This window comes from Dipodomys merriami, unplaced genomic scaffold, assembly GCF_024711535.1.
Source record: "Dipodomys merriami isolate MVZ:Mamm:240054 unplaced genomic scaffold, mDipMer1.0.p SCAF_2, whole genome shotgun sequence".
NCBI classification, from domain to species: Eukaryota; Metazoa; Chordata; class Mammalia; order Rodentia; family Heteromyidae; genus Dipodomys; species Dipodomys merriami.
The window spans coordinates 36,924,084-36,949,841 of NW_027203381.1; the positions used below are offsets into that span (position 1 = coordinate 36,924,084).

Sequence of the window (25,758 nt, forward strand, 5' to 3'; positions counted from 1 at the left end):
GTTTTATTGATTAGACATTTTTGGAAAACAAAATGAAATCTTAACATGGTTTTGCATGGGATTTCTCTGATAACTAAATATTCAATATTTCTTCATGTATTTAATGGTTATCTGTACATCTTCATTTGAAAAATATCTGTTCACTCTCATTGCCTATTTACTGATCATTGGCTCTACTGTTGTTTAATTTTTAAAATATTTTTTATTGTAAAGATACTGTACAGAGGGGTTACAGTTACATGACTAAGGTAATGAGTACATTTCCTATCGACCATAATTACCCCCTCCTTTGTTTTCCCACCATTTCTTCCCTTCCCGCTTCCCCAACTCCTCCCTCCCCACCCCCAAGTAATAAAGTTTGTTTTCAACATAGTGTCTTGTTCATCTCATTGTTACAATGGGTCAACCTGTATCCTTGTTTCAGCATTTTCTTATTTCCCTTCCCCTCTCTGTTGTTTAGTTTTTTATCTCTGCATATATTCTAGATGTGAATCTTCAGCTGGATGGATATTTGAGAAAGATTTTAACCCATTCTCTTCACTCTTGTATTTCTTTTGTTGATAAAGTGCTATTAATTTCTGAACTACTGGAGTTCTATTCAGAAAGTCATACTGTTATTTTCAGATCTTGAAGGGTGTATTGGGTTCTCACAGTTCTTGGAGAGGATGACAAGACTTTAAATAATTTACCAACACATGGATGTTTTTATCATTCACCAAGAAGTATAACTCATATTGTTTATTTGATCATAGCTAGTTGCTTCATAACATGACTTTTTAAAATTAAATTTTTATATTTACTTAAAGTTTTTTGTGAAAAAAAGCAACATGCTTTCAAAGACAGTCTTCACATGAATCTATGCTTGACTATGTAGCAGACCAAAGATAGCCATAAACCTGGCATTTTAAAAACTGCATATAAGATCTAAGCTTATGTTCACTCTAAATTATTTCCTCTAAACTTTTGCTAAGTAATTCTAAACAAGTACAACAAAACATTAGAAGCTTTTAGTGGTCATCTGAAGATTTTAAATGTTCTTTTTCGTTTTTTTCTTCTCTGCTTCTTCCTTTTCTTTTTCTATTTCAGTTACTTGGAATTCAATTTCTTTGGCACTAAACATCTGAAAAGAGGAAAAATTTTAAAAAGCAAATTTTAGTTACATTGGTATCTAAATATTTCTGTCTATAATTTTGCATTTTGTCACTTCAAATATACAGTGAAATGTTTCATAAGACTCAAAAACAACAAACTTGTAATAAGATCAGATCTCTGATATCTCCGTTATTACTACATTTTGAAAGAAAGTAAAGCAAAATGTATGTTGAATTACATATCATATATGTGTAACTGAAAATTTTTCAACAGGCAATTTATTTCTATTTGTAAGTAGACGACTCATTATTGAACTCCCTTTGACTCACCCTATTGTGTGATTCTCTAACAGGGTTTATCTATTTGGTCAGTTCATACAATTGTCAAAAGAGATAAGTAAAGATGATTTGCATTGTGTTTAATGTCTCCTCCACGAGGCTGAAAGCAAGAAGTCTGTATCTTCTAAAAATGTTCAATGTTGTTTTTAACATTTCTATTGAATGTCTCACACACAGATCCAATATTACACAATTGCTGCTATAGACTACTTAAATAAAGTTAAGGAATTTATATAGGGAGACCTGAATACATTTCCTTATTAATGAAAAAGGTATTTAGTAACTAATAAGGAAATAACCAGCTTTACTAGATGGTAGTTTTTCAAGAGATTTTTGCAATTAGCCCATCACCATATTTTACATAAAAGGGAGTTAAGAGTAAAACCAGCAGAGGAATTAACAATTAGCCCTCTGACTTCTGTTTCAATTTCAGAATTCTTTGTATTGCACTACTGTATTTCAAAGAATCTGTCTTTGTCAATAATATACGTAAAAGTTGTTATCTGAATATATGATGGAGGGAACTTAACCTGAAACATTTACTGGGAGATCTATGTGCTATGAAAATAAGGTGGAATAACATGTAAATCTTGCTTGCTATAATATTCCATAGTTAGACAAATAATTAGGTGATTATGTCAAAACTCTGAATAAAGTGGCATGACATTATTTGTGCAAGAGTCTAAGAAGCCTTAACATTTAAAATCAGATCCTGAGTATAAGCTTTTTTGTATGTGAGGCAGGGTCCTGAATATAGATAGCCCAGACTGGTTTCAGATTCTTCTTTTGGCCTCCTGATTGCTAGGATTATAGACATGAGTCCTCACATCCAGCCACCAGTGTATGAACATGTTGAAATTAAGGAGGTAGCCAGCTACATCCTGCTAACTGCCCTCCACCTTGTGATGATTACACACAATTACATATATTTATTAAAAGAAGATATTAAAAGCTTATAATGAAATACAGTATTTCCTTGATCCATTCACTGGGAGAGGTTCAATGTATTTTCTTTTTTTCTTCTTCTTCTTTTTTTTTTTTTTGCCGGTCATGCATCCTGAACTCTGGGCCTGGGCACTGTCCCTCAGCTCTTCAGCTCAAGGCTAGCGCTCTACCACTTGAGCCACAGCGCCACTTCCAGCTTTTTCTGCTTATGTGGTGCTGAGGAATCGAACCCAGGGCCTCATGCATGCAAGGCAAGCACTCTACCACAGAGCCACCTTCCCAGCCCAGTTCAATGTATTTTCAAATGAAAAGTAGAAGAAGAAAAAAAGAGATGAAAGCCAGCAGACATAGGCTGGGGATGTAACTCAATAGCAGAGCACTGCCTAACATCTGCAAAGCTCTGGGTTTATTCCCCAGGATAGGGGTGGGGTAATGGGGTTTGGAGAGGAGACAACAGCAGATAATAAAAAAGTGAGGGAAGGTCCTTTGACATAATCAAAGATAATATCATGTAGAAACCTAGAAGGCCAATAACATAAAAACAGCAGCCTATTGACACTGGTGAGAATATCTTGATTTCAGAGATATAAAAAATAGGAAAAGGAACTGTTCTCTGGATGGTACTAGCAATTCCATAGGGAATATGCTAGTCAGACCTCACAGAGGACTGAATCGGTAGATGTTCCTATTCACAGGAACTAAACTGGTAGGCTTATACAGAAATCCGACTCTGACCAAATCTTCACAAAGAGACTGGGGCTGTAAATACTGCCAAAAACCATATACAAATTAGTGACTATTAACCTACCAAAACAAAATGGAAGTCTTGGGGTGCAAATGGATGTCTGTCTTTTGCTTATAATGAAGACTCACAGGTATCAACAATACTTCAACTTTTGTCAAAATATATTATTGATTTTTTTCCTCTTTGGTTAATGACTTACTTTCAATGGTTGATTTCTTCTTATTATAGCCAGTTCAATATTTTTCCCACCAGACTGGACAACCTAATAAAGAAAAAGTACATATCAGAACTAGTTTAACTAGTTTGAGATGTAGTTAAATGTGTGTTCCTGGGTTTGATCCCTAGCACCACAAAACACACATAGACACATACACATCAGCACATTTTGTGTTTAATAAAATGTATTAGAAAAAAATGTGATTTTCTGAGTGCTTTCTTAGATCACTTACTTCTAGCAAAGCTCTTATTGCTAGCTTGATAGCTTCATTGTCATTTGCTATGGCATCTTCTGTGTAATTCTTTTCTAGAAATTCTCTAACAGTTTTAGCACTTCGACCTATTGCATTGGCCTTGAAAAAGAAAGAAGTAATTATTAGTACCATTGAAATATGAACAAATGTATGTGAATTTAGGATTCTGGAGTTTACTCTAATATTCCTTACTAGAAATACAATGTAAAAAGTTACGTGAAAATTTAGTAAACATTCTAGAAATGCATTTAGAGTTTTTCATAATTCATAAATGGTAATGATGTTTCTGGGTAGTTTAATGGCTGCCAGGTCCTTTATATCTAGAGAAGACAGAAAAAGCTGGAGGAGTGAGTTCTAGGCCAGCTTGGGCTATACAGTGAGTTTGAGGCTAGCCTTAGCCAGTGAGACTCTTTCTCAAAAAACAAATAATAAGCCTGGTGCCAGTGGCTCATGCCTGTAATCCTAGCTACTCAGGTAGCTGAGATATGAGGATCATGGTTCAAAGCCAGCCCAAGCAGGAAAGTCTGGGAGACTCTTATCTCCAATTAACCACCAAAAAGCCAGAAGTGGCACTGTGGCTCAAGTGGCAGAGCGCTAGCCTTGAGCTGTAGAGCTGAGGGACAGTGCCCAGGCCCAGAGTTCAAGCCCCATGACCTACAAAAAAAAACAAACAAACAAATAACAAACCAATAAAAGACATCAATGTCAATGTAAAAAGGAAACTACTTATATGAATAGAACTTCTATGAGAAAATGGAACTTGTGACTTAAGAAGCAAAAAGGGCTTCTATTCTATTTCCTATTTTTCTCTGTTCTTTGAAATGTTCACACATAGATGAAATTTTCACACACAGATGAAGGAAAGAGGCAAACGGATCTCTGTGCTTGCAAGGCTATTGGTAGCAGACAGTATATTCTTTTCATTTAGACTAAATAAGGAGGTCATTACAACTGATGATGATGATGATGATGATGATGATGATGATGATGATGATGACGATGACGACATGTTAATGGAACACTTATGTGTCAGGCATTATGTTGTTTTAACTGGATTTTCTTTTTAGTAGTACTTGGGTTTGAACTCAGAGCCTCATGCTTGCTAGGCAAATACTCTACCACTTGATTCCTGCCCTAAGTAGATTATCATTTAACCCTTATGAAAATGATTAATAGGTACTACCTTGAATACTAACTCTTGGATGAAGACATGGGGGCTTGGAGTTCTTTAAACTCAACATTATTAGTTTTTATCATGTGTGTTCTATGAATTGTAGGTTACTTTGCAGTCTTAACTGATTTGGGTCTAGTAGCATCTTCACCTTAGTCTAACAATCAAATATATCTCCAGATATTATCCAATTTCTCTCCGTCTCTGTCCCTGTCCCTACCCTGCCCCCTCTGGTGCCAGCACTGAGGCCTGAACTCATGGCCTCACACCAATAATGAAGACATGCTCTAATCACTGGACTGTACTAGCTTTTAGGTCGTCTTAAGAGACAGTCTTAAAGCTGAGGTGGTTCACTTTGAGCAGAAGACTGATGTACAATTTCTTGCCAACAGACAATAAGTTTTGGGTGGATTATTATGACATTGCCTCCCCCCACCTGGATCACAATGTATTAACTATGAATTTTTATTCAACTTCCTGGTCATCTTAGTCAAAAAGATCATTGACTGACAATGTTGGGGAGTTCTGGATAAAGGACTTGTACAGATCATCTTGTTCCTCACGTGTATTTGCTGGTGTCATCAGAAGGCTTGACGTCCAGGTCATGTATCCAAGAATTCAGAGGCACTATATTCACATCAGTTACGACTTTACAGTATAGTCAGTTTCTTGATCAAATTGTAATTAGTTTTTGTCAGCTGGGGCCTTGTTATAATTAAACATTAGGCCTTACATTCTATAAACAAACTACATTTCTACCTCCCCTACCATTGGGATACAATCTAACTTTGTAGTAGTTCAGGCTGGTCTGAAAATAATGATCCTTATTCCTTTGCCTCAAGAGGCAAACCCAATTTCCTGACTGAATCTTCGGCAGCTCAAGATTTTTTTTTATTTTCTAGTGTACCCAACACAAACCCAAATTTAACCCAAACTCTGTGGCATCTTTCACATGTCTCTCATTGATGATATTCTTAAGACTGTGGTAATCATCTGCTCTGGAGTGCATGGTTTCCCTGAGTTTTGTTGCAATGACAGAGATTAAAAATTCTTATGTGGCCAAGCTTGCTGCCAGGATGAAAACTGCCATTGGTCATAGTGAAGACTGGAACAGGCAAGGGCAACTGTGGCAGTAGGATGATTACTTGGGAATTGTTAACTAATTCCTTCTCTATGGTACCAGATTTATGAACAGCAAGGGACAGACACCTCAGAACAACATCCCTAAAAAGTTAGATTTACTTTGCCTTCTATTCATCTTGATCATCTGTCTACCAATCTTCTGTCCCATCATACTTATTTCTTGCTAACCAGGGTAGATTTATAGCTTTACTGATGTGAAGAACAGCTTTTGCGGAATCCTTCCCTATAGCATGAATCCCCCATGAATTCCCCCAATGTGTGTGTATGTGGGAAGGTAATGCAAAAGGGCATATTTCTAATACAGGACATGATAATTTTACTGAGTTAGACGATTACACTGCTATTTATCTAGTTTGGACTCCTCATGCCACTGAATAAACAAAGAAAAGGATAGTATGATTTGTTCTGATTATCAATAGAAGTAAAGTAACTATGAGTCAATGGGATCAGGAAGGAGGTACTAGAATTCAAAGGATTTTCTGGGGATCTCTGTTAGCATTCCTATATAAAGTAAAAAATCAATGGAGAGCTATATAACCCAACATTAGTATCAATGGTACCAATTTTCAGAAATAAGAGTTGTAGGGCTCAATGATAGACCTCTTATGTAGCATGTGTAAGGCCTTAAATTTGAACCCTAACCTTTTTTTTTCATGTTAGGGACAATTTTTTAAATTGTTATTGTAAAGGGATGTTTAGAGGGAGTTACAGTTACATAAGTCAGGTAATGAGTATATTTCTTTTTTCTTGTATTAGGTAACAAACTCCAAACTAAAGTGTTGGTCCCAGCTAGTTCTAGCATTTCTACAATGTATCATGAGTCACCCTTCAGATTTCTACTAAAAATTCCACATTTTCTCTTCCAGTATCTTGTTAAACTGCAACTCCACCTTGCAGAACGTTGTCACATTAGTGCCATAGCTATTTCCCCAAGTCCACTGAGCCAGAATACTGAGCCAGTATACCTGGTACAGTAAGTCAGGGTAAAAAACAGAACAAATGAAACACAGAAACAAACAATGAACAACTGAGTCTCAGTTAAAATGTTAATACAAAAAAAGAAATCAGAAGTAGAAATCAAGTCAGAAGATTTCATTCTATCTCCTAAGAATGAATATTCTATCTCCTAAGAATGAATATCAGAATTTGTATGATAGGCACAGAAAATCATTGTGCGTATGGAAGGTAGCATTATGTAGTAGAAAGAATCAAACTTTTATTCCCGATAGCTTCCACTAATTGCCATTAACTAGGAATGCAAACCTAAAATAAAATCATTTCAGCTTCAAATCTCAGTTACTAAGTATGTAAACTGAACATTTTTTATATTTTTGTTATAGATTTTTAAGTTCCATTGTAATTCCTTCCCCTACAACACCATAGGAATGCACAGTATATAAGACACATAAAATGACCATTATGTGGGTTCTATGTCTGCCTGTGGGTACATACAGAGGCAGTTCACACTCTCCCCATTCCAAATGTGGCCTGAGGTCACCATAGCAAGATCATCATCAACGACATTTCCAACAGTTCAAAAATATACAAATTTCTTAAGTTACTGTGACAACATAAAAAGACTTTTCTGGATATCCCTAGAAAGAAATCAGATTAAAAATTTAAGAATTATGTTAACTTGGAAATTGTATTATGTTGTATTTTGATACTTAAATGAAGAGTGAAAATGTAATGACAAATGCAGACAGAAGATGGCAGGCTTCAAAATATTTCAAGCTTGCTTTCATTAGGTTATTGACTTGGGAGGTACAAGAAACCTAGTACAAGTAAAAGATTTCTTATTGGCAGAAAAAAATGTATTTGCATCAGATAAATCTGTACCTTTTGATTACCAATTAGAATACCTAGGCAGATTAAAAAGGTACAGCTGACATTTGTTGCAAAGTTATAATCTACTGCTTTACTGGTCTGTTTAACTGCTAAAAAACTATCAGAGCAGGGTGCTCCAGCCTGTAATTCTAGCTACTCAAGAGGATGAGATCTGAGAATCCAGGTTTGAAGCCAGCCTGGGTAAACTTCCTGGAATTCATTGACCTGTTAATTGTTCAAAGGTGTTATATACTATGTAAACCCACCCCTCCAGTTTGATTATATATTATAATATGGCCCTGCAAGTGTTTTGGTATGTTTATATTTTAGATTTAACTTTCATAAAATGGAACTGTTTAAAGCCTGTGTACTTAAAACTTTTAATGAAGTAAAAAATCCCCTACAGTAAATTCTATAACATACATAGTCTTATTCTTTTATAGAAGAACATATGAAAATTCACTTCTGGAAACTACTAGTAGTTTCTCTGGTTCCTAGACTTTGGTACTGGATTTGAGTGTATTTTTAAATAAAGTTAAGAGCTGGTACTAACAAAAAATAACAGCCCATCCAGAAAATAAACTACTCCAGGATCCAGGAATCTTGTGGAGATTATAGCTATATGGTAAAACCTAAGTATATAACATAGGTTTGGAGGATCTGACTCTAGTAGAATAGAGGACATATTAAATATTTCAGGGTGGGGTTTAAGTGGTCATCAAATTCTGTGTGTGTGTGTGTGTGTGTGTGTGTGTGTGTGTGTGTGTGTGTGTGTGTGTGTGTTGGTACTGGGGCTTGTGTGTGTGTGTGTGTGTGTGTGTGTGTTGGTACTGGGGCTTGTATTTAGGGCCTGGGCTCTGTCCCTTAGCTTTTTTCACTAGTCTAATACTTGAGCTACAGCTCCCCTTCCAGTGTGTCTATGTGAGAGAGTGTTGTGTATTGTGTGGTTAATTGGAGATAGAAGGCTGGGTGATGAGACCTGAGGATCATGGTTAAAGCCAGCCCAATTAGGACAGTCTGTGAGACTCTTATCTCTAATAAACTACCCTTAAAAAAGCCCAAAGTAGAGCTCTGGTTTAAGTCATAGAGTGCTAGTCTTGAGCAAAAGAAGCTCAGGGACAGTGTCTATAGACATTAAGTTCAAATTCCAGGACCAGCACAAAAATAAAAGAGTCTAATGAACTTCCCTTCCAAGGCTGGCTTTGAACCCTGATCCTCAGATCTCAGGCTCCTAGATGTGTGGCCAAATTTTTAATTAAAAGCAAATACTATAATACTTTTACTTAAAGGAAGCATCTTAGGACACAATACTAACATAGTAACATGGAAGAATGAACTGGTGAGGAACTGTATAGTATTTCTCTTACTTGGCCTGTTATAAACACTTAGATCTGTTATATCTTTTCAAAAGTAAGGAAAAGAATCTATTATTACTTTTCATTATTCATAATCATTATTTTTTGACTAGCTAAGTGACTATAACTATAAAATTTGTGTACATCATTTTGTAATATCCCATGAAAACAATAATTATAATGCTTATATTCAAGTTCTAAAAAATAATAAATTCATTACTCACTTTCCAAGCATGATAGGTACCAGAGGGATCTGTCTGATACAATCTTGGGATGCCGTCATCATCAAAACCTACAATTAAGGCAGAAATACCAAAAGGTCTTCTTCCATTGCTCTGGGTGTATTTCTGCAAAATAAAATTTATTTTTAGGATAACACTATTACTTATCAAATAAAACATACTGTGTAACAAATAAAACATTGCTGACAAAAATTATCTATGTAGTTTTTGCTGCACCAGGGAGTAGTCAGGACCATGATATTACTAGACAAGAGCTCTACCATTAAAACCATGCCTCTAATCTTTTCGCTATTTTTCTCAGATACTATCTCCCTACTAACTTCACCTAGACAGGCCACCTGCCTCTGGCTTCAGAGTTGGATTCTTATTTTATTCTAAAACTGTATTTTATACCGTTTTAGGGCTCTTTCTGGACTAATTTCAACTCATAACAAACTTAAAGGAAATTAATATACATAATTAGGAAAATAAAATCACAAGTTTGCTTCTACATGGCCTTGAGATGTGTTTTGTTGCTTTGTGTACAACTTGGCAACATAACTACTACACCTAAGTCTCTTTAATAGAGGAGAAGATTGGGGGGTTATGCACATCATTTTGGCTCTCAGTAAAGCTGATTTCAATAAGCTATGCTTTAGAGCACATCCTGGTCTACCTTGAGGGACACTAATTGTTACTATTATTACCAAGTATTCTTACTTGATACTATTATTATCGAATGTTTTGTTCACTCTATGCTAGGTTATCTCTACTTAAAAATCCAAATGAAATGTTTCTTTCAGCCACATGTAAAAGGACCTTTTGTTTCTCCTAAAGAAAAATTACTCTTTCTTCTCAAAGACAATGCAGTGCTGGAAACGAATTATATTCCTTATTACAATAGTGACAAGGGACTTCTTGGACATGTGCTGGCTGCAAGGAGTGGAATTCCCACTGAGAAAAGTGCTCCTAAAGTCATACAGAGGCAACCCTGGAAAAAAGCTGAGGACTAAATATGTAGGCCACTTTATATAGGTGTTTGTGGTTCTATGTTAACTCTGTATACAACTCTGTGATTTCAATTAACTTTATAGTAGCTTTTCTCTAGGCCTTATCTATGTGTAGGATCTTACTATTCAATTTTGCTAAATTATATGAATTTTTACAAGCCATTTCAAAATTTGAATGCAAACAATTGAGGCACCAATATAAATAACCTTATCAAAAATAAGGCTCTGCTGGGTGCTGGTGGCTCAGACCTATAATCCTAGCTACTCAGGAGGCTGAGATCTAAGGATCAAGGTTTGAAGCCAGTTCCAGCCAGAAAGTTCATGAATCTTACCTCCAATTAACTAGCAAAAAGCTGTAAGTAGAACTGTGGCTCAAGAGGCAGAGTGCTATCCTTGAGCAGAAACAACTAAGGGACAGTGCTCAGTCCCTGGAATTCAGTCTTCAGTAATGGTATTGGAAAAAAAAGCATTTCACACCTAGATATGATGCCATGCAAATATATTTTATTTACTTATTAATCTTTTTTCAATGAAAAATTAATATATGCACAGGGGTAAAATGATATATAAAAGACACAAATGAGATATTTACTTTCTGTCCCAGATCTCCAAGTCTCTCCAGGGGCAATCTCACTGTGACAGACTTGTAACTATGTTTTAAAAAATGTTCTGTGCTTAACCTTGGTAATTCTAGAAGAAATTCTATACTTTTTGGTGGCTATCTTTGTAACAACTTGCAAAATCAAAGCAAATCAAATAGGAAGGTCATATGAAAATATGAGATTTTTCTATCACAGCTTAAACAAGGTTAAAAAGGCCCAAAGGGGGGAATTTTGTTCATAAGTCCATCATTTAAAACTTCAGTATACAAAAGAATTTGTAAACTATCTCTACATAGACAGATGATAATAGGTTTGCCAGAAAATCTGCTAGAAATATATTAAATTATGCATTATATCACTTAAAATAGGCATCCATAATATTCATTTTATGTATAAGAAAAATTGAACTATCCAGTTTTCCTAAGGCACTAAAAATTAGAAAAATCAGAATCAAATTTCAAAATTCTAGCTCTTAAGGACACACTATGTTTTAAATTGTATTTATTATTATCACTAAGTAGTCACTAAGGAATTAGTATTCAACCAATCAGTTTATAAGTATAACACATCCTGATTAATGTCACCTAATTCATCATTCTCCATTATTCTTCCCAACCCAACCCCTCTTCCTCTCAATTTTATTAATTTAATAGGACATATATTGAATCTTATGACTGCATTCTTCCTCCTTCCTCTCTTAATTAAAAAAATGTTTTTTTTTCCCCTCAAGGCTAGCATTCTACTACATGAGTCTTAGCTCCACTTGTGGGTTTTTAATGTTTAATTTAAGCTAAGAATCTCAAGGACTTTCCTGTCTAGAATGGCTTTGAAACATGATCCTCAGATCTCAGCCTCCTGAGTGGATAGGATTAAAGGCATAAGTCACTAGCACCTGTGAAAGACACACTCACTAACTGAATTGCCACTTCTAAGAGAGTATACATTAGCCAGGTGTGCTGACTAACACCTGTAATCCCAGGTACTTGGAACCCAAATCACAGTTCAAAGCTCACCTGGGAATAAAGCATGTGAGACTCCTTTCTAAATGAATAGCTGGCTATGGTGACATGAGACTGTCAGCCCAGCTACAGGGAGGGCTGAAATTAGGATAATTAAATTAGGACAGACTGGGCTTCTAGACGTTGGCAAGACTCTTTCTCAATTGGAAGAAGGAGGACATGGTGGCATGAGCTTGTTATCCCACTTAATGTGGGAAATGTAAAACAGGAAGATCACAGTCCATGCCTGTGGAAAAAGTGAGAACCTGTTTCAAAATTAGAAAACTTGTCTAGCAAATGTGAGGACCCAAGTACCACAGAAAAAGAATGCAAATAGCAACCACAATACTACAATACTACAATGACAATGTAATATTTATTTGTAAAATAAAGAAAAAGAAGAAATTCAAAGCTGACGATGCCCCGGGTACAGCTGGCTGCACAATAAAATTGGTTCAGTCAAATGTAGTATAGTTAACAAGAAAATAACTACATGGATGATGTTATAATATATAATATATATATATATAAACAAGTGAAAATGTATCATAATTATACTTAATACATCAGAATTATACTTCAATGCTTATCTATGTACAGATTTAGAAGAAATTATACCTAAACAAGATCAGGTGTGTTTGGGTTTGTAGGTCAGATTTAAAGAAGGGTTATTACTTTATCTCTAAAAATATAGAACTTTCCTTAAAAGAATAGACTTACTGTTTTTTAAAATTTCCTTTAATTCCTAAAATTGAAACTGATTAAGATTTTCTGTGATAAAAGTAATCCATTCTATCTGAATAAGTGTTTGAAATAATTGTGAGAATAAGTTATTTAGTAGATTTGAGTGAATTCTTATAGCATTTATATGATAGGACCTGCCAAGACAGAAAATAAAACAAATGGAGACATCTGCTTACCTGCTTTAAAGTTGCAATGAAGCGAGTTATGTATTCTACAGTGACTGGGTCTTCAACTGTAAGCTTATGGCTCTGGCATTCCACCCGGGCTCTGTTTATCACTACTCTTGCATCAGCAGTCAGTCCTGCAAAAATAATTAAAACTTCACAAAGATGTATCTTTTTATATTATTATATTTGTCTGTGTCAAAGGACTTTCAACTTCATCAAATCTTTCTTAAAACTTCATTTTTTCCTTCAATGTCGTTTCTGAAGGGATTGTAATAGGAAAAGTACAACTTACATATTGATTTCCTTTTAGAAATTTAAATTGATATGTTCTAGTTTTTAAAGAAACTACATACTAGTTTTAAAGAAACTAGTTATTAAGAATGATAGTCAAAATTCACAAGAGGTTTTTCTTTGTTGTTTTTTTTTTAACGTACTATGTGATTTTTTTTTTTGTTTCTTTTGTATGTTCTTTCCCCCTATGGTATATCCCCTGTTGTCACTGTATTTGATTTTGGTGCCCTGGTATTGTATATATATTTATCTGAATTAGGGAAGGGAAGGGGAAAAATAGAATGGTGAGACAAAGGATGAGGGGGGAACCAATGCAACAGCAACATATAGAAGACAATATGTAGGAAATGATCTGTACAACTTTGTGGGGGAGGGAAAGTAGAAGAAAAATGAGGGAAGGGGTAACAAGCTTGACAAGAAATGTACTTATTACCTTACTTATGCAACTGTAACCCCTTTGTACATCACCTTGACAAAAAAATGCTACTAGTGAGCTGGATTTTTTTTAACATGAAAATGTTCTTTTACATGAAAATGGGTTGGGGATTTAGCTCAGTGGGATAGCACTTTCCTAATAAAGTACAAGGCCCTGAGTTCAATCCTCAGCTCGGAAGGAAGGAAGGAAGGAAGGAAGGAAGGAAGGAAGGAAGGAAGGAAGGAAGGAAGGAAGGAAGGAAGGAAGGGAGGGAGGGAGGGAGGGAGGAAGGGAGGGAGGGAGGGAGGGAGGGAGGGAGGGAGGGAGGGAGGGAGGGAGGGAGGGAGGGAGGGAGGGAGGGAGGGAGGGAGGGAGGGAGGAAGGAAGGAAGGAAGGAAGGAAGGAAGGAAGGAAGGAAGGAAGGAAGGGGGCCTGGGAAGGTGGCTCAGTGGTAGAGTGCTTGCCTAGCATGCCTGAGGCCCTGGGTTCGATTCCTCAGCACCACATAAGCAGAAAGAGAAAAGCCGGAAGTGGAGCTGTGGCTCAAGTGGTAGAGTGCTAGCCCTGAGCTGAAGAGCTGAGGGACAGCACCCAGGCCCAGAGTTCAGGCCCCACGACTGGACCCCCCCCCAAAAAAAAAAAAAGAAAGAGAGAGAAAGAAAAGAAAGGAAGGAAGGAAGGAAGGAAGGAAGAAAGAACAGAAGGAAGGAAGGAAATGTTACTTCATTGTCAAACAGGTATCTACTGAATTCAAACTGTATTTAATACAACTATCATGGTTATTTCTTAGGTTGTTGTGTCAAGACTAAAGGTTTAAAAATTAAGAATTTTTTTTTTTGAGTCAGGTTGTGGTGCCTGAACTCTGGTCTGGGTGCTGTCCCTCAGCTCTTCAGCTCAAGGCTAGCGCTCTACCACTTGAGCCACAGTGCCACTTCCGGCTTTTTTCTTTTTGCTTATGTGGTGCTGAGGAATCAAACCCAGGGCCTCATGCATGTAAGGCAAGCGTTCTACCACTGAGCCACCTTCCCAGCCCCAATAAAGGATTCTTCTATGGCCACTTTATTTCTTTCCTTGATTTTCTTTTTCTGAAAAAAGTCTAGGTCAGTGTTGCTGTGTAAAGCAATAGTTAACAAAGGAAGAGTGGGAAACTTAGAGAAAAAGAGCCAAATTGTATTCTAAAATGTGTGCATACCTCCTCCTTGATTTCTTAATACGGATTGAATTGTGCTGCTTGAAACCCTGAGTTTAAATACTAGTATTGAAAAAAAAAATTAAACTGCCAAAACCAATTTACTGATCAAGTCTTAGAAATTTCCCCTTGTGCACATAGCCATTAGTCTTTTGCAGTCACCGATTAATTTCTCTTCTACATTACTTGAATTCCTATTTCTATACATCTGGAACAATCTTTAGTCATTGAAGTTAATATTAGTCAACAGTGAAGCTGTTTGAATACATCACTGCTTATAATTACCTTAACACTCAGAGGTAAAGTGAATTTTAGCCAGACAGTCAAATAAAGAAGAACCAATTTTCTTCTCTTTACCTAAGAGAAGGAAATGGCAAGAGATTGACTTAATCTACCTTGTGGATTAAAATTGCATTCAATTAGAAATATGTTCAGATAGGATATTTTGGAATTTCCTCTTGACAATGTGAATATGATTCACAACTGGAGAAGGATAAAGATTAATATGCTTGGAGAAGCTATATTTAGAACACAGAAAGAGAAGAGGAGAGGAGCATTGGCAGAAAACAGGACAGCTGAAGAGTGTGGCGAAAGAGAAAGACGATGAGAAACTAGAAACAATCTGTTGCTCATGATCCAGTTCCTTGTACAAGAAGGGAGGCTGAACTTCCCCTACAAGATTAACTAGGTAGCCTTGGTGATAGAACAGTAGACATAGGTTCAAGACAAGCCTATACGTCTCCCAAGCTTTAAACCCACTGCAGAGGCTTGTATCATAGGCTAGCATCAGAGAAGAAAGACATTTTTCACTTCTCATGTAGTGGAGAGTTATATGTAATATAAGATGAGGCTTATTGTTTAAGATTGACACATTCTGGGGATTTAAAAACAAGGAACAATCATGCCTCAGAGAATCTTAACAAAACTCATTATTAGACATTTATAACAGCTAATAGAGATGTAATTTCCTTTTAAAAATAGGTTGTATTCAGAGGGGCCCATCAGATGAACTGGATATTGATGAAAATGAACTAAGCAACTCAAGGGCAGTGATGGGAGAGAGAGAATGAGAGGGAAAAAGGGAACAGCTAACACTATGCAAAAGGAAAGCAATGTACATATCACCTGATGTGGAAGAAATAATTGTATTATCAAAGGTCATAGAATTCACAAACTTTAGGGCTGGGAAGGTGGCTCAGTGGTAGAGCGCTTGCTTTGCATGCCTGAGGCCCTGGGTACGATTCCTCAGCACCACATAAGCAAAAAGAAAAAAAGCCGGAAGTGAAGCTGTGGCTCAGGTGGTAGAGTGCTAGCCTTGAGCTGAAGAGCTGAGGGACAACGCCCAGGCCCAGAGTTCAGGCCCCACGACCGGACCCAAAAAAAAAAAAAAAAAGAATTCACAAACTTTATAGACCATGATAATGACAATTTGCCTTGTGAAGGTTAAAATGTGTTTGTGACTTTAATTATTACTATCCCACAATACTGTGAAATTTATGTAATCACTTAATCTCAATACAAAAATTATAAAAAAAATAGGTTATATTGTCTGTTTTTAGTAAAAAGCTGGGTGATGTAACTACATATGTTGTACAAACATGTAAAAATATTAATTAATATTAGGGACCATTGTGTTTCCATACCACAGCATTGTTAGTGTAGGGCCATAAGTACCTGCAAAGGCCATGCAAACATGGTCATCAAGAGCACAAATTTTCCTCACAGTTCTTTCATCTTGAAGCTTGGCAACTGATTTTTTTTCTACTCCAAGGACAACTATATTGGTGCCTCGAATTCCAACCTGTCAGGTCAAATAGAAAATAATTAATTTTAAATTTAAAACTGACAAGTTATTCTAGCATATGACTTAAAGGAAAGGGTGTGTTGTTAAACATTTAATAAAAATGAAAGAAAAATAGACTTCTGGGAAAACAAGTGCATAAGTTCAGGCTTTCTGGCAGCCCATTCCCCAAACTCAAAACAAAGACCAAATAAGTAGAAAAAGCAAAGAAAATATACCAACAAAGAAATGACAAGTGTCCTGATTTCATACCTCAAAGGCACTATCTAAACACAGTACAGTTTTAACCAAAGTGAAAGAAGATATTGTTCATCCATACAAATTGCTACTATAGTGGCTGATAATGGCAGTGATAAAAAATAGTCTAAGGGGACTGAAGTATAATGATTGATAGAATATGTGCCTAACATTTACAACTCTGTGTTCAATCTCTAGTACTATTATATGAAAGAAGAAACTATGACTAAGTTGGCTTTGAGCTTCTAAGCCTGAAGTACTGTAAAAAATAAATTTGTTGTTTATAAATTACTGAGTATATAATATTGTTACAGAAGCCAGAATGAACAGAGAGGCCAAAAGTAGCGGAGAAAGTGACAAGATCACAGGCTATGAGGGGTTGCCTTCAGAAGGAATTAACATAGCTCTTATGAGATCCCTGAATTAATTCTCTTGAGAGATTTTATTTTTATTTTATTGATTTTTTTTCTGGTCCTGGGGCTTGAATTCAGGGCCTAAGCACTGTCTCTGAGCTTTTGTGCTCAAGGCTAGCACTCTACCACTTGATCCACAGCTCCACTTCCAGCTTTTTGGTGGTTAATTGAAGATAGGAGTCTCATAGACTTCCCTGCCCAAGCTAGCTTCAAACCACGATCCTCAGTTCTCAGTCTTCTGAGTAACTAGCCTTATAGGTATAAGCACCAGCTTCAGAGTTTTTATAAGAAAAACAAGCCTGTCTCCTCCTCTTGCTCTGGCCTCTCTTGGCTAGCCATGGCTCTCTCTCTTACACATGGTCCTGCTATCATGAAACCATCTCCTATGCTGTCCTCACAAGAGCCAAACTGATGCCCTTGAATATCCAGTATTAAGTTTCTTTTCTTTTCTTTCTTTTTTTTTTGGGGGGGGGTCCGGTCGTGGGGCCTGAACTCTGGGCCTGGGCGCTGTCCCTCAGCTCTTCAGCTCAAGCTAGTGCTCTATCACTTGAGCCACAGCACCACTTCCGGCTTTTTTCTTTTTGCTTATGTGGTGCTGAGGAATCGAACCCAGGGCCTCATGCATGCAAGGCAAGCGCTCTACCACTGAGCCACCTTCCCAGCCCCCTGAGAATCTTATGTCTAATTAACCACCCAAAGATGGCAGTTGAGCTCTGGCTCAAATGGTAGAGCACTAGCCTTTAGCAAAATTGCTTAGGGACAGTGCCCAGGCTCTCAGTTCAAGCCCCACAACTGACAAAAAAAGAGTTGTTTTTTAAGCAAATAATTAAAAGTAAATTCTAATAAAAGTTAATCTATCTAATCTAATAGAATAAAAGAAATGTATACAAAGAAATGAATAAAAGAAAAATATAAACATAATAACCCCAAATTAAAAAATAATAAAACTTAAAATTTGTCTGAAAAGGACAAAATAGAAAAAAAAATTTAAAAACTCACAGCAACAACAATTTAAAAAACCACTTAAGACTCATGAACAAACATGAGATAATCGTAGAAAAAAATCTACATCCCAAAAATGTATGTCAGGCCTGAGACTATTTATGAATTGATTTTTATTCATTCCTATGTATTTTTTTACTATTTATGAATTGATTTTTATTCATTCCTATGTATTTAAATTACTATCTGCACAGGTAAAACTACAGGTTATGTCAGAAATTAAATCTCCACTGATTCTACTCTTTATGTTGTGTGCCTGGTTGTCATCTGTGTTAGTTGAGCCTTTCATTACAATTAACAAAACAGGCAAGACAACTAACTCATGAAGGGAAAATGTTTACTGTGACTCATGGTTTTGGAGGTTCCAGTCCAGTCCCAAATGCAGAACTTTAGGCCTCCAATTAGAGTGCCAAAAGGCAATGGTGGGAACCACATGTAGAACAGACTGCTCATTTGATGAGCATGGAAAGCAAAGGGGAAGAGGAAGAAATGGTGTCCCACAGTCTCAAAGGCACACCTCCAATCATATAGGACCTCCCACAATGCTTGATCTTTAAAGTTCCACAGCTTCCCAACTATACTACACTGGGGCCCAAGCCTTAACATCTGGGTCTTTGGAAGACATTCAAGATCCATCTTTTACTAAACTCTTTTTCCCATCTCACCACACATATCCAAACAATTATCACATTTCTATCTGATCTGCAAAAATAATCTGCTTGTATCACCCAGGAGGTAGTATAATAAAATCATTATATTTTCCTCTGGCCTATATACTACTGCAGTGGTTTATTAGGTTACACTGTTTCTACTCTTGCTTCCTACTTCTCTCTATTCCTCAACACCCCAATGCACTTCCATGTAGTATCCACAAAGCAGCCAGGGCAGCATTTAAAAACATCAGCAGATTATTGTCTTGTTAATATTCTTTCACAAGCTTCCCAGTGCACTTTAACTATAAAGCTTCTGCATACTTCTTCATAATCCTCCTTATTCCAAGACTGGCTATACCTCCTGATTGTAAGACTTAATCAAACACAATTTTGTTATCTTCTCCTGAGTCTTCACAGGAAACAATCTCTCCCTGCAACTCCTCTTTTATTAATTTCAGTTAAATCTTAACCTCAAGAGTCCGTTTTTATTATCCTTTCAGCAAACTTTTCTGTTTTCTTGTGACCAACAAGTTTGTATTGATTTGCTTATTTCTCTAAATGTTAATCCTATAAAGGCAAGGAAATCATCAGGCAAATCTAGAAAGTGAGAAGCTCTAGAGCAGAATTAATTCCGTCTCTTTTGGAAGTGAAAGACATGAAAACATGGAAATATGTTGTGCAATAATAAAACACAGACACACAATAGCTAAAACAAATCCTCATCGAAATTAAAGTCTTCTGCTCTGTAAAGTCTGTGGGAAAGTTATTAAAATGTAAATGTAAGGTGAAATACTTGCAAACCATCTATCTGAAAGAGGACTAGTATCTAGAATCTATAGAGAATAGTCAAATCTCAACAGTAAAAATAAATAAATAAATAACAAACAAATCATTAGAGTTGGGCACCCATGGCTCATGCCTACAATCCTATCTGCTCAGAAGGCTGAGATCTGAGGATCTCAGTTCAAAGCCACGCCAAACAGGAAAATCTGTGAGACAGTTATTTCCAGTAAACTACGAATAAGCTGGAACTGGAACTAGAAGCTCAGAGACAGCACCCAGGCCCAGAGTTCAATCCCCAGGACTGGCAAAAATAAAGATAATTGGCAAAAGAAATTAGGATACACTTCATTAAAGAAGATATAGTGGCAATTAAGCACCATAAATATATTCATCTATCGTTAGCCATTAATATTCATTTCAATTAAAACTATACTGAGATTTCACTACACATTTACTGAAAAGTAGTAAAACTGCTAAATGCTGACAAGGAGGCAGAGAAACTGGATCATTCATCCATTCAAAAGAGAGATTGTTTTCTACTCTGGGAAGCCATCTGGCAGTTTCTTACTGACTACCCAGGTGATTAACCATATAATTCAGCAAATGCACGGTTAGGGATTTATACCTAAGAAAAATTTATACCCATCTTTTACTGAAAACCTTGCAGTATTCATAACAATTGTATTCATACTAGCTATACAATGGAAACAACATACATGTGCTTGAACAGATTACCATATCGCTAGGAGCCAGTGGCTCCTCGCTACTCAGGAGGCTGAAATCTGAGGATCTCAGTTAAAAGCCAGTCCAGACAGGAAAGTCCATGATACTCTTATCTCCAATAAACCACCAGAAAACCAGAAGTGGTGCTGTGGCTCAAGTGATAGAGCGCTAGCCTTGAGCTGAAGAGCTGGGGGACAGGGCACAGGCCCAGAGTTCAAGCCCCATGACTGCCAAAAAAAAAAAAAAAACTAAATGGCTCCATTCTGTATGATATTATTCATATAACATTTCTGATATAGATGGCCAGAGGGGTGATGTCAGGGATTGGAGACATGGATTGGAAGGTGTGGTGAATAAGGGGGTCAATAAGGGCATCGTGAGGGAAAGCTGCAGAACTGGAAGTGTTCACTGTGGATACATAAATTGCTCAGCTAATAAAATTTGGAAGAACTTAATATACAAATTAATATAGGTAAAACTGAGGAAATTTGAATAAAATGTGATATATTAATATCAACAATATCCTGGTTGTGATATTGCATTATAATTTTGTAAAATGTTACTACTGGTAGAAAATGGGAAGATATGTAGAAATTATTATGAATTATTCCTTATAACAGTATTTACAGTTCTATTTACATAAATCAAGATTTTTAAGTAAAAAATATTCCAAAGCTTGGGGTGTACTTCACTAATAGATTGTTTCCCTAACATGCGCAAACTCTTGGTGAGATGTCCACTCCTCTCAAACCCTAGCATTGGAAAGTTGGGGGAGGGGGAGTTCAAATAAGATAAAACAAACTAGTAAAATGTTGATGACTGTTTCTAGCTTTACTTATTTTATTCCAGCATCCCAAATAGCTTGTAGTTCACAGAACATAGTTGTCTTTTCATACTTGTCTTCCCTTGTTCTTTGTCTAAGATACACTTAACATCCACCCCTCCCCACTTTTCTTTTAGCTGGTGTCACAGGATTGAATTCAGCAGACTGAACTCAGAGCTTGTGTTTGTGCTTGGTAGAGTCAGAAAATGGCTGGGATGGTGGCTCAGTGGTAGAGCGCTTGCCTTGCATGCAAAAGGCCCTGGGTTCGATTCCTCAGCACCACATAAGCAAAAAGAAAAAAGCCGGAAGTGGCGCTGTGGCTCTAGTGGTAGAGCGCTAGCCTTGAGCTGAAGAGCTGAGGGACAGCGCCCAGGCCCAGAGTTCAGGCCCCACGACCGGACCCAAAAAAAATAAAAGAAAATGGATCCATGATGACAAATGGTTCAGACACGGTGACAGAGAAAAAAATATGTGGCATTTCTTAAAAAATAAGCAAGGTCTGGGGTATGGCAGAGTGGCAGCGTGTAGTCCTAGCATGAACCAGAGCCTGAGTTCAATTCCCAACACCACAAAAACACACCAACCTGTTCAAAAAAATTAAAAAACAAATAAGCAAGCCAATGCTTGTCCACATAGCTGGTCCTGGAGCCAAGGAAGACCCCTTTTCTTAGCTTTTCTATAGCTTCAGGGAGCTAGCAAAAACAAAAACAAAACAAAATAAAAAAAACCTACCAACCAGCAAACTAATATGGAAGGGTAAGTATGTCCCCTGCATGGACAGTTAAAGTGGATGAGGTTTCTGGAAGGCTTGGACAACCAGGCATGGGAACTAAGATTTGATAAAGTAGGAAATATGAAGCCATTAAGTTTGAGGTCAGGAAAAGGACAGAGTGAGGAATAATAATAAATCTTATCTTTTTCATGAGAATACTGAGATTCATGTTTTCTCCTAACATGAAAGGCATTACTTTCCCAAAATGTTATTCAAATGTATTTTGCATTTATAGAGACAAAGCCTAAAGCAAAAAGAAAACAGCCATCAGGCACCACTTTGTATTGTCAGAAAAATCAAAGAAGTAGAATCTATGCCCATATAATTATGGCCCACATAGAATTTTACATTACTAAATAATAGCATATGTACATACTGGTCAAAACTGGCTTAATTCTAACCCATCATATTAACTGCTGTTTATAGATAGAGTATTTTACAACCTACTTTAACAAACAAGTGCAGCATAAACTTTACCCTACTTAAAAGGTCATAGCACCCTCAAGGAAACACAATGAATAACTTCTAAGAAGATGCAAATTGTAATTTCAGAATCTACAAAGTCTCACTCTCCCAATGTATCTTTATAAATGCCCACTATAGGTATTTTTATATCCTTACCCTTTTACAGTTCATTACAAAGGAACTATCAATCAGTTCTATAACATTCTTAAAACATTTTAAATGAGCCAATGTGGTTTCTTATTACACTCAAGTCTTCTCCCATTACTCCCTTTATTTTAGGCTCTAAAACTTAGACATTATTTTCTAACCATATGCTACATGCCATTTTGGGGATTATATAACTTTTTTGTTTTTATCAAAATGGTACCCTTTTGGTTTAAGCTACATCAGACTTTTCCTAAATTCACAATTCTAAAAATATTCCTTATAAAATAAGAGCTAAACTAGTGGGCCTAATTAAATAGAAAAATATTTTAATAATAGTTTTTGTTTGTAATTAATTTTTGGCACTTTACATTTGCTAAGTTTATAAAAGTTAATCATTTGATTAGTTTATAATGAAAGTGAATTATTTCCTTCCATTATGAAGTTGATATGTAAAGACACTTGTAGACTTAGAAATGCTCTGGGTATTTTCATAGCTACTGTTTAAATTTCCAAAATATACAACGAACATATGCATGAAATTTGAAGCGTTTTTTTTTTTGTTGTTGTTGTGATTTTGCATTAGGTCCTTCCGAGATTTTAGGTTAGGTTTTGGAAGTTTAGGGGTAAAAGATCTTTAGTCATGAGGGTCCTTTTAAGTTTTTATAAATCATTAAGATATTCAAAGTAGAATTTGGCAGCAGCCTTAAAAGTATACTATCATAGCTACCATGAGTGCTTACATTTTTCTGTAATGTGGATACATAAGTATAAAGTATAAACTCTCAAGAAACTAACTTCCAGAATTACTTAAGAACAGAAAGGAAGCAGGAAAGAGTTCTGAACTTCTAAAAGACTTCCAAATACTGGTGTGGAAATGACTAGGAAACTACTTTTTTTTTTTTTTTTTTTTGGTCTGGTCGTGGGCCCTGAACTCTGGGCCTGGGCGCTGTCCCTCAGCTCTTCAGCTCAAGGCTAGCGCTCTACCGCTTGACCACAGCACCACTTCTGGCTTTTTTTTTCTTTTTGCTTATGTGGTGCTGAGGAATCGAACCCAGGGCCTCATGCATGCAAGGCAAGCGCTCTACCACTGAGCCACCTTCCCAGCCCCTAGGAAACTACTTTTAGCATGTGTATTTGAGTTAGTCTATTTGACTATTTCCTTATATAAAAAGACAATACTATATTAAGTCCATATTTCTGGAGCAGATTTGGCTAATTTTTTTTTTTATTTCTCATCATTCACAATTGTTATTAAACAATGGCTTCCAACACAAAAGCATGACTTTTCTAAGGATGGTTCTGTGAATTCCTAAGTGAGCCATGAGTATTGATGGAGGCTCTGCTGGGTATGTCATTATTTTCAGACACAAGATTCATGTATCTTCTAGAATCACTATTTGCTTCCCTCTGCTCCTTATCTTAGCTTTATATCTATAACTACTTCTAAATAAAGCAACTGTACAACTGAAACCAGTGAAATGTATCATCAAATTTTACCCAAACCTCAGAAGCAAAATTTCCCTCAATAAAAAGACTGGATAGTTTCCACAAGCGAGGGGGAAGAGAGAAGATCCACTCCAGTCTTGGCCCCTATATTCCTGAGCAGTGGGCTTGGACTGGATGAGGAGGCCTGCCAAGGCATGGGGGGGGGGGGGCGGGGGGGGGAGGGGAATGGACCTGTGGGGGGGGGGTGGACCCGTGGTGGGGGGGGAAGGGCCTCACCGCCGTGGAGCCTTTCTTCACGGCTTCCTGGGCATATTCCACTTGGAAAAGATGTCCATCTGGAGAGAAGACAGTGATTGCCCTGTCATAGCGAGAGGCCATGGCACAGGACTATAGAGATACGCAGTCTCGGAGCAGCTCAAGCTGGTGGACTGAGCATCCACCACCACGCGCTAACTCCCGGAAGTCGTGCACTGCCTCGTGCTTCTGTCTCCCAGAAGCTCCTGCGCATACCGGAAGTCCTGCATACCGGAAGTCATTCCATCCTTCCCCTAGCAAGGCCTTTGAGTTGTCTCTGTTCCCGTGAGGTGGTGGTGCTCTTCCTGCCCGGTCTTGGCTCCTAGTTTTCCATCTCGGTTTTACCCTGAGCGGTACCAGATTATTCACTGTGAGGAAAATAACCATCCAAGTTAGGTTTTAAAGATTCATTTTTTGTGGTACTAAGGCCTGAATACAGGGTTTCACACGTGTTAGGCCAGCATTCTGCTTGTTGGCCCTTTTTGTGTGGACGTGCCAATCCTGAGACTTGAACTCAGGGGCTCACCCACTTACAATTGGATGTGAGACCTTTCACCCCCGTGATCCCACTGATCTGGCTGGCTAGGCCCGCATCCCCTTCCTCCTCCTTGCTTTTCTATTCAAGGCTGGTGTACCATTTGAACCACAGTTCTGCTTCCAGCTTTTTGGTTATTAATTGGAGATGAGTGTCATAGAGTTTTCTGCTTCCAGCTCTTTGGTGGTTAACTGAAGATAGGAGTCTCAGTTTTCTGCCTGGATTTGCTTCAGTGTTCAGATGTCAGTCTCTTGCGTATGTAGAATTGCAGGCATGGCTCACAAGTGTTGGCTTTTTTTTTTTTCATTTTGAGATCAGGTTTTGTTAAGTTGCCCAGGTTGGCCTTGAACATGTGATCCTCTTTCTTCAACATCCCAAATAGAAACTACTGGTATTGTGCAACTGGACCTCATATTTTGTATAGACATTTTAGAAGAGTAACATTTCAGCCCCTTTGCTTTTATTTATTTTTTGCTGGTTGTGGGGCCTGAACTCTGGGCCTGAGTCCTGTCCTTCAGCTCTTCAGTTCAAGGCTACCGCCCTATCACTTGAGCCACAGCGCCACTTCCAGCTTTTTCTGCTTATGTGCTATTGAGGAATCGAACCCAGGGTCTCAGGCATGCAGCAAGCACTCTACCACTGAGCCATCTTCCCAGCCCCTCCCTATGCTTTTAAATTCTAAGTTTTTCCTGTTTTCTTTTTTTTTCCCCTCTACTTCTCTGATGGGTCTTTTGTCATTTGAAAGCAACAAATTATAATTTTCATAATAGTGTTTTTTCTCCATTTTTTCTAGTGTGCAAAACATTCTATGAGCTAATGGCTCACTAATGAAAGCAAATATTCCATCAAATTAATGCTTACAGCAAAAATTAAGACAATGTTTTAACTGAAGAAATTAGTGCTGGGATTACAGACCCATACCACCCTGTCCAGGTTCCCTC

The 25,758-nt window shown here is 37.2% G+C and overlaps 1 protein-coding gene across 1 annotated transcript; it reads right to left on the bottom strand.

The window, feature by feature from the left end:
* Window positions 1-350: 350 nt before the first annotated feature.
* On the bottom strand, window positions 351-24,439 carry Psma8 (proteasome 20S subunit alpha 8). Its single transcript, XM_070028655.1, has 7 exons — window positions 24,265-24,439; window positions 16,398-16,524; window positions 12,838-12,962; window positions 9,311-9,433; window positions 3,570-3,689; window positions 3,320-3,382; window positions 351-1,120 (listed from the first exon to the last, which is right to left on the bottom strand). The coding sequence occupies exons 1-7, from the start codon at window positions 24,364-24,366 to the stop codon at window positions 1,028-1,030; spliced, it is 753 nt and encodes a 250-aa protein (XP_069884756.1). The 5' UTR covers window positions 24,367-24,439; the 3' UTR covers window positions 351-1,027.
* Window positions 24,440-25,758: the final 1,319 nt, after the last annotated feature.